The 18,463-nt window shown below is 36.9% G+C and overlaps 1 protein-coding gene across 1 annotated transcript in view; it reads left to right on the forward strand.

The window, feature by feature from the left end:
- The window catches only part of CNTN5 (contactin 5), a 1,066,495-nt gene that overhangs the window by 593,165 nt on the left and 454,867 nt on the right, over positions 1 to 18,463 (forward strand). Inside the window, exon 4 of the mRNA XM_081099170.1 lies at positions 14,990 to 15,211. Within this exon, the coding sequence (XP_080955296.1) occupies positions 14,990 to 15,211 (222 nt within the window). The remainder of the gene's footprint in view (positions 1 to 14,989; positions 15,212 to 18,463) is intronic.

An 18,463-nucleotide genomic window follows, 5' to 3' on the forward strand; every position in this document is an offset into this window, starting at 1 on the left:
TTTAAAGCATACAGAATGATGATTTACATATATTATTGTGAAATGATTACTACAATAGGTTCCCTTAATGTCCATCTTCTCAAATAGATGAAATGAAAAGAAGAGAAAGAGAAAAAAAGAAAAAAAATCTCTGTGTGATGAGAACGCTTAAGATTTACTCCCTTATATATTATACAGCAGTATTAGCTATATCATAAATTATACATTACATCGCTAACAGATGCTTTTTAAGGTACCAAAAATATCTTCCTAGAGTTACACTTTGGTATTATGATAGATTTAATTTTATGCGTATCATCTCAAAACTATATGCAAAGATTTTTTCAAGAGAATAAATTTCTTTTACGTCAACCCCATATGTTTACTTAATATAAATAAATCTCTTAATATGGGAAGACTAAAATATTTTTAAAACTATAATAAAAAGCTAATTTATGTAATAAATGTTTGATATCTTTAAACGGTAATTACATTTTATAAATTAAGTAAAATGGCTTATGAATCTTTAGTTCTATAAATAAGTGATTAGTTATGTATAAATAGAACATCCGCTACATTACATTTTTTATAATATATTTACTGCTTCATAATCAACACATAACAGCATTAAGGAAATAGCAATACAAAAACACAGTAGCAAACACAGCCTGACTTACATGAGAAACTGCAGGAAATTCAATATTGATTGATTAAAATTTGAGAGGGGGCCTGGCCAACGTGGCTCAGTGGTTGAGCATCCACCTATGAACCAGGAGGTCATGGTTTGATTCCCAGTCAGGGCACATGCCCAGGTTGTGGACTGGAACCCCAGTGTGGAGTGTGCAGGAGGCAGCCGATCAATGATTCTCTCTCATCATTAATGTTTCTATCACTCTCTCCCTCTCCCTTCCTCTCTGAAATCAATAAAATATATATTCTAAAAAATTTTAAGAAGGGGAAGACAGGAAAGAGAATTATGAATTTGGACAAATACATAAGAAGGGCCTTATCTCTCAGAAGATAAGTTTGCTTAGCCATGAAGGTTTAAAGGAAGGATTGTAGTATTTGGAGCAGGCAAGGTCAGTTCCATGCTAGAAATATCACTTGCATGAAGTTGAGCATGGCCTCGAAGGATGGGAGGAGAATTTAGGAGAAGTTAAAGTTAACTAAAGCAGTGCTTATGGGTATGAAGATGGTAGCATTTGGAAAGGATGGGGGTTGGGTTATAGCTGCAAATCTCTGTAGAACACCCAGGAGGAGATTTCTCCCAGGCAATCTATAATAATAAAATAGTAATATGCTAATTAGACCAGACGTCCTTCTGGACGACCTTCCAGACGAAGCCAGGGCCACAAGGGAAGCCTGGGTCCCGGATGCTAGAGGGAAGCCGGTGCAGGCAGCCAGGGAAAGAAAGGCCTGCTCTTGCACGAATTTCGTGCTTCAGGCCTCTAGTTAGATATAAGATGGCAAGGTGAGAGGAGAGATATGGGCTATTTTTAAAGAAAGCCAAACCAATCAAGCCCATGTCACATCCCTTATTTGTGCAGAGGAAAACAAATCAGAGCTATTGTTTGGCATCATAAAGGCAAACCAACTTGTTAATGGAATGAATTTTGACTTTTCATCTAGTTGTCTTGGCAGCTGGTAGACACAGCCTAGCCGTCACTGCTCATTAGGGCACTAGACCCACAGCTCCCCACTCTCCAGGGGAAAAGTGGGATTTCATGAACCATCATAACTGAAGAATGAACGTTTTCAACATGATATAATTAAACATTATGGGAAAGAATGGATTAGGGTCCTCGGTGACATTTGGCTAAACATGCTAGCTAGCAAAAATACACAAATGAAGGTCACATTTGCAATTATTATAAAAGTGTCTACATTTTAATTAGGTAGCTGATAAATGTCATTGAGCCTTAGCCACTGACCAACTGTCATTTAAAAAAAGAAGGAAAATGTCACCTAAAAAGTCAAAATTTTTTGCATTGTCATGAAATTAAAACTTGTAGCCACACACAAAAAAAGTGTTCGACACTAAGGTGTTCCGTAGGCTTAGTGACAATCTCAAATAAAATTTTAAAAAGGAATATTTTGACAGCATGTGAAATGCAGTGATAACAGATTTTCAAGTTGTTTTGTGAAGCAGGTTCACCTTTACTGTAGAACCATGTGGAGCCTCCTAGTTTTGAAAGGCTCTTCTTATCTTAGAGGGTGCAGTTTAAATAGCATTTTTTGGCCTGTGATTTTGGCTTAAATTCATTCTTTATTTATTCGAATTAAATATTCACTGACTTTCTCCCTCCCATGGCAAATCAATCCTCAGCCTCAGGCAATTTTGTGCCTAAGAGTTTTAAAACATTGAAACCACTTCTTAGAAATTCTAAAAATATTTTGAACTTTCTAATCCTATTCAAAAATCATTTCTCCCTTCCCTGAAAAAAAAAATAAAGGAAAACTTGCATCACCTTATATGAATTTCCTTTTAAATTAGCATTTGAAAATGAGACAGAGAAAAGTAAATATATGTAGAGCTTTTATGGTAAATTTGACTAATATTTCTACATATGGATTTTTAAAGCAGTCAAATAAATTTTTAAAAAATTAAATGGCAAATATATACAGTACATTAAATCATAAAGAATATGATCAATACATTTACCTACAAAAAATCTAAATCTTCTTAGTTAGTACACTATCAGCAAATAAAAATTCAGACCAAGGTAAATGTAATTGTTGATGGTCATAGTATACAAAGTGCTTTTAAGAGCCAAGAAAAAGAAATCAACTCAATAGGAAAAAAAAGGGAAACTATTTTATATATAATTCGAGGAAGAAATATGAACATGTGAGAAAATGAAGCATATAATAAACAAAATGCAAATACAAACAATAATGAAATAAGATTTTCACTACTATATTTTAAAAGATAATTGACATTAGCAACCATCTCATTAAAGGGTATACAAAATGTGATAATACAATGTTAAAATTATTGCTGTCTCATGATGCTAGCAGGAGTGTAATTAAGGCAAAATTCCTAGAAAATAATTGTAGCAAGAGCTATTTCAGATTCAAAAATACCACTTCTATTAAGGAAATTATTAGTAATACAAAGATTTATGTACAATGATATTCCTACAGCATTATATATGACAGAAATAATCTAATCATCAATTAAATAATGGTTAAATAAATTATAACAACACACATCATTGGAATGTTATGTGATCAATAAAATGCTTTTGAAGAGAATTTATAAAAGAATATACTATTTACAATGTATTATTAAATAAAAATTAGAAGTTTAACTAATCCCAGTTTCCTTCAAACAAAACAAAATATCTGTATATCTGTCTATAAATCAAATGAAAAATAATAGAGTTTGATTTTACAAAAGTTACTACTTCGAGAAACCAAGATTAGAGCTGATTTTGATTCTATAGTGAGCATATACTTTTTAATTAGAAGGTTTAACATTAGAATTCATGGGAAACTTAATTTACTGCTATTCCTTTTGATGCTGAACCTCATAATTTATCCCATAACAGAAAGCATTAAGATAATGACTACTCTGAACCCAGGATTAAATGACAGCTGAGCTAAACACTCACAGATTGAGAAAATACCAGATACCTATTCCTCTGAAATTAAATTTATATGTAAGTAAAATTTTGGATTTGGAAAGTAGTAGAGTTGTGATCTGTAAGGTCCAAGAAATAACAGTTCTAAAGTTGGGAGTTGCTTTCTGGAAATAGAATTTGTTAGATATTGAGTAAGTGCCACAGATGAAGCAGACATGGAGGCACTGACAGCGAGAGTGACATTATGATCAGGCTGCAACATTTTAGCCTGCTCCATGTCTTCATCATTATTTAACTAAATAGCTGGACCAAATCAGCTGTCCGTTAAGGCTCGAATATCACAGCCACAGCAGCTGAGTGAATTTAATGAGTTGCAGGATTTTCTTCTTTTTAATGAGAATTCACCTAACTTTGCTAAAGTCATTGAGAAATTGTCTTTTGATGTCTTCTTTGAAGAAACTGCAGTTAGCTGCACAGTTTCCAGTTTATTTCAGTATCTGCCTCACCAGCATATAGTTACTCCGGTCAAAGCTGTGGGACTGTCTTTGAAGAAAAATTGCCTTCCTGTAGTGAGGTCATTTGGGGACTTGAGTAAGTAAGGGCCCTTGCAGGGATTTCTAAGCAATTTTTCATGTGCTAAGTAGCAAAATAAAAGTCATATACATATTTCATTTTTTAAATGACTATTTTTAATGTTGAAATATGAGCAAAGCTCAATTCAAATTTCATCTCGGGATCCACGGCCTTTTTTCTCGGTATCAATTGCTTCTTCCTAGATGTTCCCACACAATTACTGGATTGAACCATAATCCATTTACGCATCTATTTCACTCTCCCTTTTAATACTGTGGTTTGTGGCTTGGCCATCACAATGAGACTGTTCTTACTGGAAAGAGTAACAAACAGCTGGAGAAAATGAACATGGGGATTTCTTTAATGATTAAATACAGAAGGACACTGATTTGCTCAGAGGAGCTGCACCACGCAGGAGCTAAGGCACGAGCCCAAGTGGGAAGTGCAGCTTCCTGAGACCCTGCACGTCTGAACACGCTAGTGCCCATGTGGAGTGAGGGTTCCACCGGGCCTGGGAGAAACCTCGATTCTCCTAATTGGGGGGTGTGGCGTTTTGCCCTCTTACTGCTATATGGCTTCAGTCTACACAAGTCTAAAAATCACTTCTCACACGTTCCATATTTGCAGTAAGCCTATGACAAACCTTTTCTCTTAAATTGTCAGTATATATATTTTTATATACTATGCAGACTGAGTTTTGTTCAGATTCTATGATTATAAAGTGGTGTCCCTAAAGTTTACACTATTCTGTATTTAGTTGATAAGAACTCTCTGTGAAGGCAAAGATTTTACATTTTATGGCTTTTTGTATTCCATAGTTAATTTTCAATTTGGCAGATACAATAGTTGGTAATTTCATGTATAGTGAATAAACTCTAAATCTCATATTGCATTATGTGTATCTGTGGCATTTCAAGATTATTCTTAGCTGTCTAAAATTCCATGAACATAATGATCATCTTTAATTTCTCTCCCAAATCCACAATGACTTAGTGATGAAGTGCATTAACATTTTATAGATCTTAGGGACAAATCTGTAATAGCACCAAAAACATGGGACATAATGAAACATACATGTTTATTTTTTTTGCATCACCACATATAAAGAAGACATAACTTTCCCATAAAATCTTCTCAAAAATTGGGAGGAATACATTTTGTTTAATTATTTTTTCACCACAGCATTTATTGCTCAACAATATCAGCTTTATTTGCTTTATTATCAAATACTATCTGAACTATCTTAAATGCACAGGTTCTAGGAAGGTAAAAGCTAATATAATCATTGCAAAGTTAAAACTTCACTGAAACCTTTAATTATCCAAAACAAAAGGGAATTCTTTAATCACTAAATTAATTTGGTTATATTTCACAACTAGGTACTTTCCTAACTAATTTCCTCAGTGATTATAAGACAATACTCATAATATAAAATAAAAATGTAATTCAGTCACACTTTATACTTTTAGTAATTTAAAGAAATATCATCTAAATCCTGTAGATTGTTTTAGCAATAATGAAGAAATATGCCAAACAGAAGAACTTTAAGAAACTCTCTTTCTAAAATGTGTTTGCAATAAGGGCATATATAATACCCCAATTAAGATGTAATAAGTTTTATGCTATATCTATTCATACAACTAAGCATTCACTATTTAGAAAAGAATACAAAGTTCTCCAAACATTAAATCATTTTGACTTCAACTGTTCACAGCGTATTTGAGGAGTGGTAGAAAAATTTAGAGCTATGTTGTTGTTGTTTTTTCAGCCTGTAAGTATATCTACTTTTCAATCTTATGCAAAGAAGACTATAAGTGCGGTGCTGTTAAATATTGTTCCTTATATTCTAGAAGTACTACACTTTACATGTCTGACTTTGGTGCTTTAAAAATGGCGAGTTTCATCCTCTGCACACCCTGTCTTGCTCCTGCAGCTAAAAGACGGTAACATTTACACGTAAAACATTTCTGGAAGAAAGTGCTGAGTTCAGACGTAGACTCGGGCTATTTCAAACTCTCCTCTGCCACAGATGCCGACAACCAAATTGGAGTGATGCACATTATTTATCAATTATTTACCATTTCTCAATATGCTCCACACCACTGGCTTTGCTGTGGTGCTACATCCATCCATGCAAGCGTCATAAAGCGGTAGCAGGCTAAAGTTGCACCGTTAACATTAATTCTCATCAAAGCGAGGACAGCCTTAGCAATTACCCTGAAAAAGGTCAGATTCCAAATTTCTTTATGCTGACTTTGATGCCAAATTAGGTCATACCGCGGGCTTGGCTACCGCATGACTTCTGCTCTTTTTGCACCCTGAGTCATCAATATACGGTGGCACGTTTGCTCCCCTGACTTATGAGCCAGTGATTAAACATGAATATTCTTCAGAGCATCGCGTATCGTTAGGTGATATAGTTTATTTATACTTACTTTTATGTAAGAGCTTAAAGAAGTATTTAAAATCAAACTAGAACTATAGGGAATAAATGGATTTATGCAAAGACCAGCCATTTCATGAATTTTTGTGTTGTTTCTCTTTCTTTGCCTGTAAAAATTGACAGCTTTGCATGCAGAAGTGAATGAAACAATTTAAATAGAGGATCCAGTGGTGATGTTCTGCTTTTATCATCAATATTATAAGAAATTTAAAGTTCTTTGTAAACATGTTTTTCACACTTAGGGACAAAGATAAGAATCTGAAGTTTTTTTGGTGTCAGAAAATTCAGGACATTTTAAATATAGTAAGGGATATATTCTTAAAGGTTGACAGAAGAAATCCTAGTTCTACTAATTCTAATTCATTATTTCATGAATATTATTTACATTGAATAGCAGCGTAATATCTATAAAAGGGCCTTTTAAGTAATGAAAAAGAAATGCTATTAGTTCCCAAACTGCAAGTGGTGGCAATGTCATTTGGACTTAATAGACTATAATTTTATTAAATAATATAAGTCCAGTGGTCCCAGGGTCATTTGATTAGAAAATATTTAATGAAGGCATTAATATTTACTCTCACCCAACCTCCAGCTGGAATTTCATGGTGTGAGAGCACCAGGTTAATTGAGTTTTATCACAAAATCTCCAGACCACTTCAGAAGTAGTTGTAATTCATGTTCCCTAAGGTCTGATCTATGAAAAGTGAGAAAATAGAAGAGAAAAATGATTAACATATAGCTAGATTCTGCTGACATCTTTAACATAGATACTCATTAAAAGTTGGAGCCACTAATGATGATTTTTCTGAAAAGGAATTAGGACTCACTCTTCCTTCCAACCCTGAACAGGAATATGGAGAAAAGATGGGGTGATCTTGCTTTAGCCAATAGAAGCACAAGAACATAGAAGCATTGAATGGTCTATAACTCAATAATTTTCATCAGTAGCGATGTTTTTCTAATTCATTTATAGGAATACCCCTGTCAGAAAAATAGTAATTATTCCCCTTCTATTTTCCAATCTTTTAATTCCTCAGAGTAAAATGATTATTAAAATTTGGTGTTTATATGTTTGTATTTTGTAGCCTAATCAGATGTAGAAGGCAGAGCCCAGTATCCAATTATGTCCACCATGTAATAGTACAGGGTAATAACTAAAGTGCAGATAATAATCAAAAGTAACTAAAAATAGTTATCAGTCATTGCATTTTACTATGAGCCAAAGTTTTGAGTGCTTTATGCATACTAATTTTTTTTTATCTATATGACAGCCTGTGAGAGAAATACTGTTGTTATCCCCATTCTAAAGGCAAAGACACTGAGCCACTGAGCGACTCATGTACTGCTCAGAGCCACACAGCTGCTGTGAGGTAGAGTCCAGATTGAAATCCGGGCATCTAACTTTGGAGTCGATATTGAAGAGACTTACTGACAAAGCGGCTTTCATCCAAAAGTCTAAACCAGTAAAACGAGTGGCCAGGTTTTAGGAGGATGTATACACCAGCACCAAGGGTTATGTTCTCAGGACTGAGTCACGATGGTAACCAAGTAAGAAAAGGAAAAAAAAAATGATATTGGCAAGTTTCCTCTCTAGGCACTCTGCTTTCACTTGCTTTAGGTATCATACTTCTTAGTTTTATATGTTTTAGAATAATTTAGCTTGTTCATTTAATGTTCCGCTACTAACACTTCACCAATTTGTAATCCTTTACCAATATCCCCAGATTGTATATTTCATGAAGGCAGGAACCATTTGTCGTTTACTCACAACTAACTGTATTCAGAGTTTCTAATACATAGTGGAAAGCCCATAAAGAGTTGTTGAAAAAAAAAAACATGCATGCTGAATAAGGTGGGATGAATTAGGGAGAAAATGTTTGTGTTTGCTGAAAGAAAACAAGGAGTTATCTGAGAGGAATCCAGCCCAGAGTTCATTGATGTCACTTAGCATTTGTATTTTACTCAGTCTCTTTGAAATCCTGGGTGCAGAATTTAGACCCAACCTGTCCTCCTTTTCTTAAATGACAGCCCTTAAGGGTGACTAAAAACAAGTTCTGAGTCCTGGATGAGATTTACTTAATGATCTATCTCAGAAGGTGCTTTTCAGTGGCAGAGACCAGGAATATTTTAAGAGCAGAGGCAGACCCACAGAAGGAGAGAAAGTAAAGGGCTATTAATTAGATGTAGCATAGGGAAATATTGGAGTAGCAAAATATTTGAATAGCTGAGTGCAAGTTACTGAGATGGAGTAAAGCTAGAAACCATCTGGGAGGGAGCTGATGTTCATGAGTAAAATCACATAAGGGATAGTTTAAATGGAAAAGATTTTTTCTAAAATATACCAACATTTAGAAGTTGAGGAGACAAAGAAGAACTAGCAAAGGAGATAAGGTGTAGCCTGTGAAATAGAAATAAAAGCATAAATTGTAGGAGCCTGGAATAACACAAAGGTAATGTTTAAAGTAAAAAGAAATAGTTAACCCTGTTGAATACTGCTATCAGGTCTAATACAGTAAGAAATGATCCTTAGATTTTGCAATGACCTGGTTACTGTTAACCTTGAAAAGAGTTTACTTATTGTGGAATCATATAAACAAGACTCTTTGGAGAAGCTCAAGGAAGAAAGGAAGGAGAAGAATTGAACACAGTTGACCACCAATAGTGCTTTTCAAGAAGTGTTGCTGTAAAGGAAAGAGGTAGAAGGAATGGTAAGGTCAAGATAGCCTTTTTTGAAGGTTAGAGGAATTTTTGCATATTTATAGGAATGATCTTATAGGGGGACAAAAATTTGGATGTTGAAGGGGAGATGCAGGGGTAGGCAAAAGTAGGTTTACAGTTATGAGTACACGAAACACAGTTTATTCTTATAATATTTATTATTTCTTGTATTATTTATTTGTATTATTTCCATATGAACACCTGTGAACCTACTTCTTCTCACTCCTGTATAGGGGATTTTCTGGAAAGACTAGAGGCCTGGTGTAGAAAATTCATGCATTTAAGGCGGTCCCTCAGCACAGCCTGTGCCCTTTTGCAGTCCAGGAGTCCTTGGGGGATGTCTGCCTGCCACAGAGGTGGCAGAGACTCCCGCCACCACTGCTGTGCTCACCAGCCATGAGCCCGGCTTCTGGCTGAGGGGTGCTCCCCCTGTGGGAGGGCACTGACTAGCAGGGGGCAGCTCCTGCATTGAGCTTCTGCTCCCTGTTGGTCAGTGCACATCTTAGTGACCAGTCATTCTGGATGCTTAGGCTTTTATTATATAGACTAGAGGCCTGATGCATGATATTTATGCAAGAGTAGACCTTCCTTTCCCGGCTGCCGGCACCAGCTTCCCTCTGGCACCTGGGACCCGGGTTTTCCTGTGGCTTCCGGCAGGCACCTGGAAGTCCTTGGGCCTAAGCTGGCAGTCAAACATCCCTCTGGCATCCCGGGAGCCCACAGGGGAGTGGGCCTAAGCTGTTAGTCGGACATCCTTAGCGCTGCCACGGAGGCGGGAGAGGTTCCCACCAATGCTGCTGCCTGGCCAGCCATGAACCAGCTTCCCCCTGTTGAAATGCACTAACTACCAGGGGGCAGCTCCTGAATAGAGAGTCTGCCCCCTGGTGGTCAGTGCACATCATAGCGACCGGTCATTCTGCCTTTTGGTCAATTTGCATATTAGCCTTTTATAAAATAGGATATCCTTGTGCAGTCAAGATGGGATGGAATGGGATTCAATGCACTCAAGTGGAGGAGGTGACCTTTAATAGATGCACAATTATTCACAGCATATCATTGAAAGCAGGTCATGGGCGTACATATAAGTGGTGGGAGCAAGTGAGGAACCTTTTCTTCAGATTGCTTCATTTTCCTCAATGAAATAGGAAATCCAAGACCGTGTGGAGCTTGAGGACAGAGGATAAGTTGTAATGTACCCAGTAGGGTGGGATAGTAAAGGGACTAGGGAAATGTGACAGTATTACCAGGAGGCTTAGAAATCTCACTTGTGGTGAATATCATTGACTGAGACCTTTAGCATGACTTTGTGTTATTCTCCAGGAACAGAGTGTGGCAACAGTTTGATTTAACTTAGGAGATTTTATCCTTCAAAAAAAATAAATAAAAGGCAAGGTTAGTGTGATTGAAGGTACATTGAAGGGAGTAAGGATAGGCAGGGAATTGAGAAAAAATGAGGGTGCAGGACAGTGAATGGGTTCTTAAAGGTGTTGAGATTCTAGAGAAAGAGATGAAATAAAATAAGGACAAAAAAATGAAAATGCTGGCATTTAAACTTAGGAAGAGAATGCTGTATTTTTCACCCTTAGCAGAACCTGTATGTGTTACATCAATTCAGTCTCACAAAGTTGAGGGTTAAAACAAAGTCCTATAATTGAAACACTATTTTCCCATTTATTTATGCTAATATATCTATTTTCCAGAGCTGAAGATCCCCAGAACTGGGATTCAGGAGAAGGAAAATTAAAGATGTCAGAAAAAGGGTCTGGCCAACTAGGAGGAATCAGCCCTGGTCTGGTGGCTCAGTTGGTTAGAACATTGTCCCATGCACCAGGAGGGTGTGGGTTCAATTCTAGGTCAGGGCACCTACCTAGGTTGCAGGTTTGGTCTCAGTTGAGGCAAGAATGGGTGGCAGCTGATAAATGTATCTCTCTCACACTGATGTTTCCCTCTCTTTCTCCCTTCCTTCCTCTCTAAAAGTCAATAAAAAATAAAGCCCTAACCGGTTTGGCTCAGTGGATAGAGCGTCGGCCTGCGGACTGAAAGGCCCCAGGTTCAATTCCAGTCAAGGGCATGTACCTTGGTTGCGGGCACATCCCCAGTGGGGGGGTGTGCAGGAGGCAGCTGATCTATGTTTCTCTCTCATAGATGTTTCTAACTCTCTATCCCTCTCCCTTCCTCTCTGTAAAAAATCAATAAAATATATTTTAAAAAAATAAAATAAAATAACTTTAAAAAAGTACTTGTGAGTGGGAGGACTCACTGAGTTGATAGTCAGTTGCACTCAGGTCAGGAGACTGAGGGAGGCAGCAGGCTAAGGCCCGGGTCTGTATGTCTAATGCAATGGAATTGGCAGTTTAGGGGTGCCAGACTATCTTCCTGGCTTGGAAAACCCTTTTGCCCTGGCTGGTTTGGTTCAGTGGATAGAGCTTCAGCCTGCAGACTGAAGGGTCCCAGGTTCAATTCTGGTCAAGGGCTCATGCCTGGGTTGTAGGCCTGATCCCCAGCAGGAGGCATGCAGGAGGCAGCCAATCAATGATTCTCTCTCATCATTGATGTTTCTATCTCTCTTTCCCTCCCACTTCCTCTCTGAATCAATAAAGATATATTTATATATTTTAAAAGAAAACCCTTTTCACCTCCTGGCTCTGACTCACGTTCCCATGCACCGTGCACTGTGTGTAGAGCAAGCACTCAGACAGCGTGACACTGCCGGCACCCCCATCTGCAGGGCAAGGCTCTGCACTGACCATCCACACTGTCCCCTGCTCTCTCCTCTGAGTGGACTCTTCCCTTCCCCTCAGTGACATCCCACTTTCCAGCTTTCCCTCTTTCCTTTCCAGGTTCTACTACCTCTGCTTGCCGGTGCTCCCCAGAGTCCCATTTTCAACACTCTATTTCTCCATTTACACATCCTTGGCAAACTTGTCAGCTTTAAGAGTTTTAATAACCATCTAATTGATTACCATTTAATAATCTCAGGAGCCTGCATTTCTCTTATGTTTACAGAATCTTATAATCAACATAAATGCCTTAGAAGCACCTCACACTTTCAACCTGCCCAAAACTGAATTAATGAGCTTTCACCTAAAGCTGGTGCCTCTTCCTACATTCTTATCCATCTTACAGACGCACAGATCATCCCCAGTTATTTACGTGCCTGTCCTTACCTCCAATCTAATCAATGAGTAATCTTATTAATTTTATTCCCATATAGATTATCAACTCCTCATTCCTGGCTAATCTTTTCCTCTATTACAGCTTTAGGCTCTTGAGTAATCATTTTTTCTTGCTGTTTTATTCCAAATGGCACTGTAGCCAGAGTGATCTTTCTAAAACCTATTGCTGTCTGTTCAAAGTCATATGATTTTAGCAGGATGTGTTAGGCATTTCATCATTGGCCCCTTGCTTACTTGACCAACCTTCCCTCTCCCCTCTCTCTTCTCCCTCATGCTCCGAACTTCTGACTACTTACCTTCCAGGCATGCCAGGCTGCCTTTCCTTTACAAGGCTTCATGTGTTTTCTTTTTTCCTTTATTTAGATTATTTTTTTCTTCTCCCCTCAGAGCTTTGCTGAGCTAATCACGAACGGGCTTTCAGGACTGAATTTAGGCAGACTTTCATTTGGAAAGTATTTTCTGATAGTCACTGGCTAACTAAGAAGATGCCTCGCCCTTGGGAGGGAGCCCATAGGTCCCTGAATTTGCTGTTATGTCACCTTGGGTTAAAGCTGCAAGTATTAGTTGCATAAATTGTCAGATTTCCAGTCACAGCTTTAGAGTTCACTTTAATTGATGAAAGAGGAATATCCACTGCAACAATTGCAACTGGTTACATAACAAATGACGTCCTGGTGCGGAGCACAGAGGCAAACTAGCATTTGTCTCATCGCTCTCTGTATGGAGTGGCATAAGTCAATTATTGTTCCACTTGGACAGTATGGATTTTGTTAATATATGGTAATATATATTAACATGAATGGATAGATGCGTATGATCTATAACTAAAATCTTATCCTGCTTGTTTGAACCTCATTATGGTCCCTCTAGCTTTCCACTGATTTACCTAATTTAGCTTATTTTCGTGTATGAGCAGGGTAGGCAGTTAAAACACAAGGCAGCAGAGTGCACTGATAAATGAATAGGTTCTGAGACTAAAACTACAAACTACCTCAAAGGAAAACTCATTCTCTTTTCATTACCTTATACCTCTAGGTGCCAAAACTTGCATTTAATTCCAGGTTTTAAAGAAGACTTTATGTCTACCCATAATCTATTCTCATATACTTTGCCCAGGAGAGGTTAGCTATTTTCAGTTAAAATTGATCCACCTTCACCAGACTTATGGTTGAACATAAATACTAAAGGATATGATTTTCATTACAGCTCCTTATAGGCATGGGCTACACATATTACATTAAATGTAGAGAACATCTGAAAATATACTTTTTCAACTTACAGAGAAATCATGTTTACAATTTAACAGAGCAGAAAATGTTAAACTTAATTTGATGCTTAACACCTAAAGTGTTATTTTCAAATCACAGAAATGGTTCTTGCATTCCAAAATATCTCTGAGGCAGGATAATGACGCTAAATTATTTTAATTATGAGAAAGCCTACTAATAAGATAAATTATTTTTTATCTACAATTAAGTCCAAATGTCAGATACCCTGAACAAAAATGACTGATTCTAAAAAGTATTTTCAAGATCAACAAATTATCAAATTCAGTTGATATTAGACTTAGAAAAAAATCCAATTTCAAATTGTTTTTAAGAAGTCATCAATTAGTTTGTATTTTTAAACATTTGATCTATACACTGAACTGACTCTCCCCTGTAGATATAAAGAAGTGTTAGTACCACCCACTTTGCACATATTTTATAATGAAAAATTTTGAGGACTAAAATAAAATATGAGCATGACATTTCTCAGTAACCATTAAAAGCAGAAATTTCCTGATAGTATCCCCACTTGATAATATTAAATTACATAGATTGTACAACAAAATCTACAAAGCAAATTTATCCAAAAATGTTGTATTGCATAATAAATTTGACTGCTTTTTAAGAGTATGAGCATAACTTACAGCCTACTCAAAATATATATGATACATTAGATACACTTTCTACTTTATGATAAATTTTAAATGACGATCATAGTTGTATACTGTTTTTATTTTTCTAATCTGTATTTATAGAATATAATCTACAATATTATTTTTTATTTTACCATTTTTTAATAATAAAAAGGTACTGATCTACTGTATATAAATGGACATTTTAATATTAAGGCAAACAGAAAGTTAATTCCAAAATTGTCCTGACCAAGAAAGTAAAGACAAATTTTGGATGTCTTCTCTTTTTGCTTCCTTCCTTCCTTCCTCCCTTTCTTCCCTCTTCCTCTTTTTCTTTTATTTTCTCCTTTCTTTCCTCCTTTCTTTTCCTTCTTTCTTCCTTCCTTCCTTCCTTCCTTCCTTCCTTCCTTCCTTCCTTCCTTCCTTCCTTCCCACCAATTTAAAACTAGTAGAATTTTCAGAAACTATTTCAAAATATAAAAGTAACATTTTCTTCCCCCCCCACTCTCACTGTGATTGGCATTTAGTTGCAGCTGCAAGGGATGTTTTCAACAATGTATTCAGAAGAAATAATTTTCACAAGAATTCATTTTTTATTATTGTTTTTCTTCTACAGAATATTCTGGAGCTCTTCCTGGTCTCCCTACTTCCTATGCTGCTTTGCTAAGAATTAAGAAGAGTTCATCTTCACCCGTGTTTGGTTCAAAGACTAGACCACGATACAGCAGTCCTTCATTAGGAGCCCTGAGTGTTTCTTCACCAAGCTGGCGAGGGACAGCTCAACATTATTATTCCCCCATCAACCTTTATCATTCATCAGATGCTTTCAAGCAAGATGGTAAGTGTCAGAGGAAACTATACCGTTTCAAGTTAAACAGGCAAGAAGACATTATTCAAGACAATTGCAATAGGGGTCAAGGCTATTGCAATAGTGCCAGCTCCCCTAAAACAGAAAATGGCAGAGTTTCCAAGACTAGGACAAAAGGGAGACACTGAGGAAGAGGTTGGTCGGTGTGATTAGCTCACCTGTGTTTACTAACTGGTGGTTGTCAAAGTTAGTCTCTTACCCTCCTGTGGAGACTGGAAGATAGAGCCCTCTCTTTCTTGATAATTACATTTATTTTTTAATAATATATATATATATATATATATATATATATATATATATATATATTAGTTGATATTACAGATATCTCCCATTTCTCCCCCTTTTACCTTTCTCCTCCTAGATCCAACCCCCAACCCCAGGTCTTCACCCTTCTATTGCCTGTGTCCATGGTTATGCATATAAATATATAAGTTCTTTGGTTGATCTTTTTTTGTCCCCCCAACCCTACATCGAGGTATGTCAATCTGTTCCATGCCTCCTTGCTTCAGGTCTGATTTTGTTGGTCAATTCATTTTGTTCATTAGATTCCACAAAGAAGTGAGATTAGGTGATATTTGTCTCTCTCAGATTGGATTATTTCATTTAGCGTAATAGATAATTACATTTCAAAGAATGGCTCCATTCTTTGATGAGAGATCTTTGAGAGAGACATCCCTGGGTTTTAAAAATGGCCAGAAACTGAAAGAAAATTTATATGTCACAGGGGCAGAGAGGGAATCTTAATTGAAAGTTTTCTAAAGTAAATGCTCTAAGAAAAGGGCGTTCGGGGACTACAGTTAGTAAGAAACCTGCCTAAAGTTTAGTCAAACTGAGAAAAATCTTAAGGCCTCCTTGGTAATAAGTATGTTTTCTGTCCCACACATATTTCAAAAAATGTTCATATATATATATATATATATATATATATATATATATATACACATACACATATATATAAATTATATCTGAGACCAACTTGATTTAGGATTAAGACTACATAATAAATTCATAGACTGAAAGAAAAAATATAAAACTTCTGAAAGATAATTTAACAGTAAATATTAAGAGCCTCAAAATAGCCATATTCTTTAATCCCATGTTTCATTTCTAGAAATGTAATGATACACTCAGGGATATAAGTATATACTAGCTTTACTTATGAGTGGAAAATAAGAAATCATTTAAATGTCCAACACTAAGATATCAGTTAAATGAAGGACTGCTATACAGATATTAACATTACGGGTGCAACAAGATTTTCTAAATGTTCTCCAACTTTTTCACTTTTGGATATGTCAATAAAACAATACAAGGTGGATTAATAGTCAGAGAGAAGCACTAGTATGTGATTATTACCACTTTCTGTGCCAGGCTCTTTTGTATAGCTTACATCGTTTATATTCTCAACAAATATGTAAGACTAGAGGCCCGGTGCACGAAATTTGTGCACAGGTAGGGTCTCTAGGCCTGGCAGGCGATCAGGACCGATCCAGGCCTACTGGCTGCTGGCCCGGACCTTCCTTTGTTCCGCGTTGCCCCCTGGTGGTCAGTGTACATCATAGCAAGCGATCGAACTTCTGGTCTCCTGGTCGAACTCCCGAGGGGACACTTTGCATTTTAACCTTTTATATATATAGATGTAAATTCTTACTGTTTTCAATAGGAATGGCAACTGAAAGGCAGATGAGTATCTTTGAAAAGGTCACACTGCTAATAAGTAGTGTTAAAGAACAAAATTCAACTGAATATATTTGAAGACTTAATTGGCTTTATTAAATTTCTGAGTAGAGCAGTATCCCAGGGGTTATATAACATGAAAGTTTGGGAGTTTTTTAAAAAAATACATATAAGCAGAAGGGTGGGCAGGGGATTTATTAGCAAAAGAAAAGAAGGGAAAATTATTTCCTCCCACTCTTATGGGAGGAAGGAAATGGCAGAGGTTTCCTCTTGCATATCACCTCACTAACATTGAGCAGAAAATTCCAGAATTATTGCTTTAAATTCCACTCCTGGGAGAGGCTGAAACTGCAATTAGATTAGTTAATGAAATTTTGGTTTGGTGACATGTCTTAGTAAAAGTGAATCATTTGGACTGCTGTTTCTTGTTTTAGCATTTCCCACCTTTTTATCAAATTCTTAGCTTGTGTGATATTCACAGGCCTTGATGTTTCTGTTTAATCCCAGGGATACTCACAGGTCATGGATTTAGGTTGAAAATGCTTAAATTGGTCTTTTCTTCATTCCCTTTTGATATTGCAGTCTTAGGGATACCTTTTCCTGTAAACATACATTTCAAGCATGTGAGAGGGAGGTTATTAGGATAACTCTAAATAGGATAATTCCCAGTGCTTTGAATGTACTCTGGAGCCATAGTCTCTAAGACCCAAACCAATCAAAGAAAGACCCTTGTTAAAGTAATCACCTTTAAAAAATTTCTTTATTGTTTAAAGTGTTACATATGTCTCCTTTTTCCCCATTGAACTCTCCCTAGACATTCCCATCCCCCCAGCACAGGACTCACCCCCCCTACTGTCTATGTCCATGGGTTATACTTATATGCATGCATACAAGTCCTTTGGCTGATCTCTCACCTGTGCCCGCTCCCCCCCCCCCCCCCGTCCCCTTCCTCCTCCTCACCTCCACCTTCCGTCTGAGGTTGGATGGTCTGTTTGATGCTTCTCTGTCTGTAGATATGTTTTAGTTCATCAGTTTATGTTGTTCATTATATTGCACAAATGAGTGAGATCATGTGATGTTTATCTTTCTCTGACTGGCTTATTTCACTTAGCATAATGCTCTCCAGGCCCATCCATGCTGTTGCAAATGGTAAGAATTCCTTCTTTTTACAGCAGCGTAGTATTCCACTGTGTAGATGTACCACAGTTTTTTAATCCACTCATCTGCTGATGGGCACTTAGGTTGTTTCCAAATCTTTGCTATTGTAAGTTGTGCTGCTATGAACATAGGGGTGCAATAATTACCTTTTTAAGCTAAGTGACTTTCTCAGTGATCTTATGTAGCTGAGTTTCAACTGCTCAAGAAGTGTTGATGTAGGTATAGCAGGTGATGTTGACCACAGCACAGATACCTTCTTGCTCAACTAAAAATTAATCAAGGGCTCTTCAATGTCTCCACGAGTTAAGGTAAGGCTATTCCCATTTACATTTCCTGCTAACCAGGGAAGTAGGGCTCTGCCAAGTTAGCAAACTGCATCATGAAAAG

Source organism: Myotis nattereri, assembly GCF_964212035.1.
Source record: "Myotis nattereri genome assembly, chromosome: 9".
NCBI lineage: Eukaryota > Metazoa > Chordata > Mammalia > Chiroptera > Vespertilionidae > Myotis > Myotis nattereri.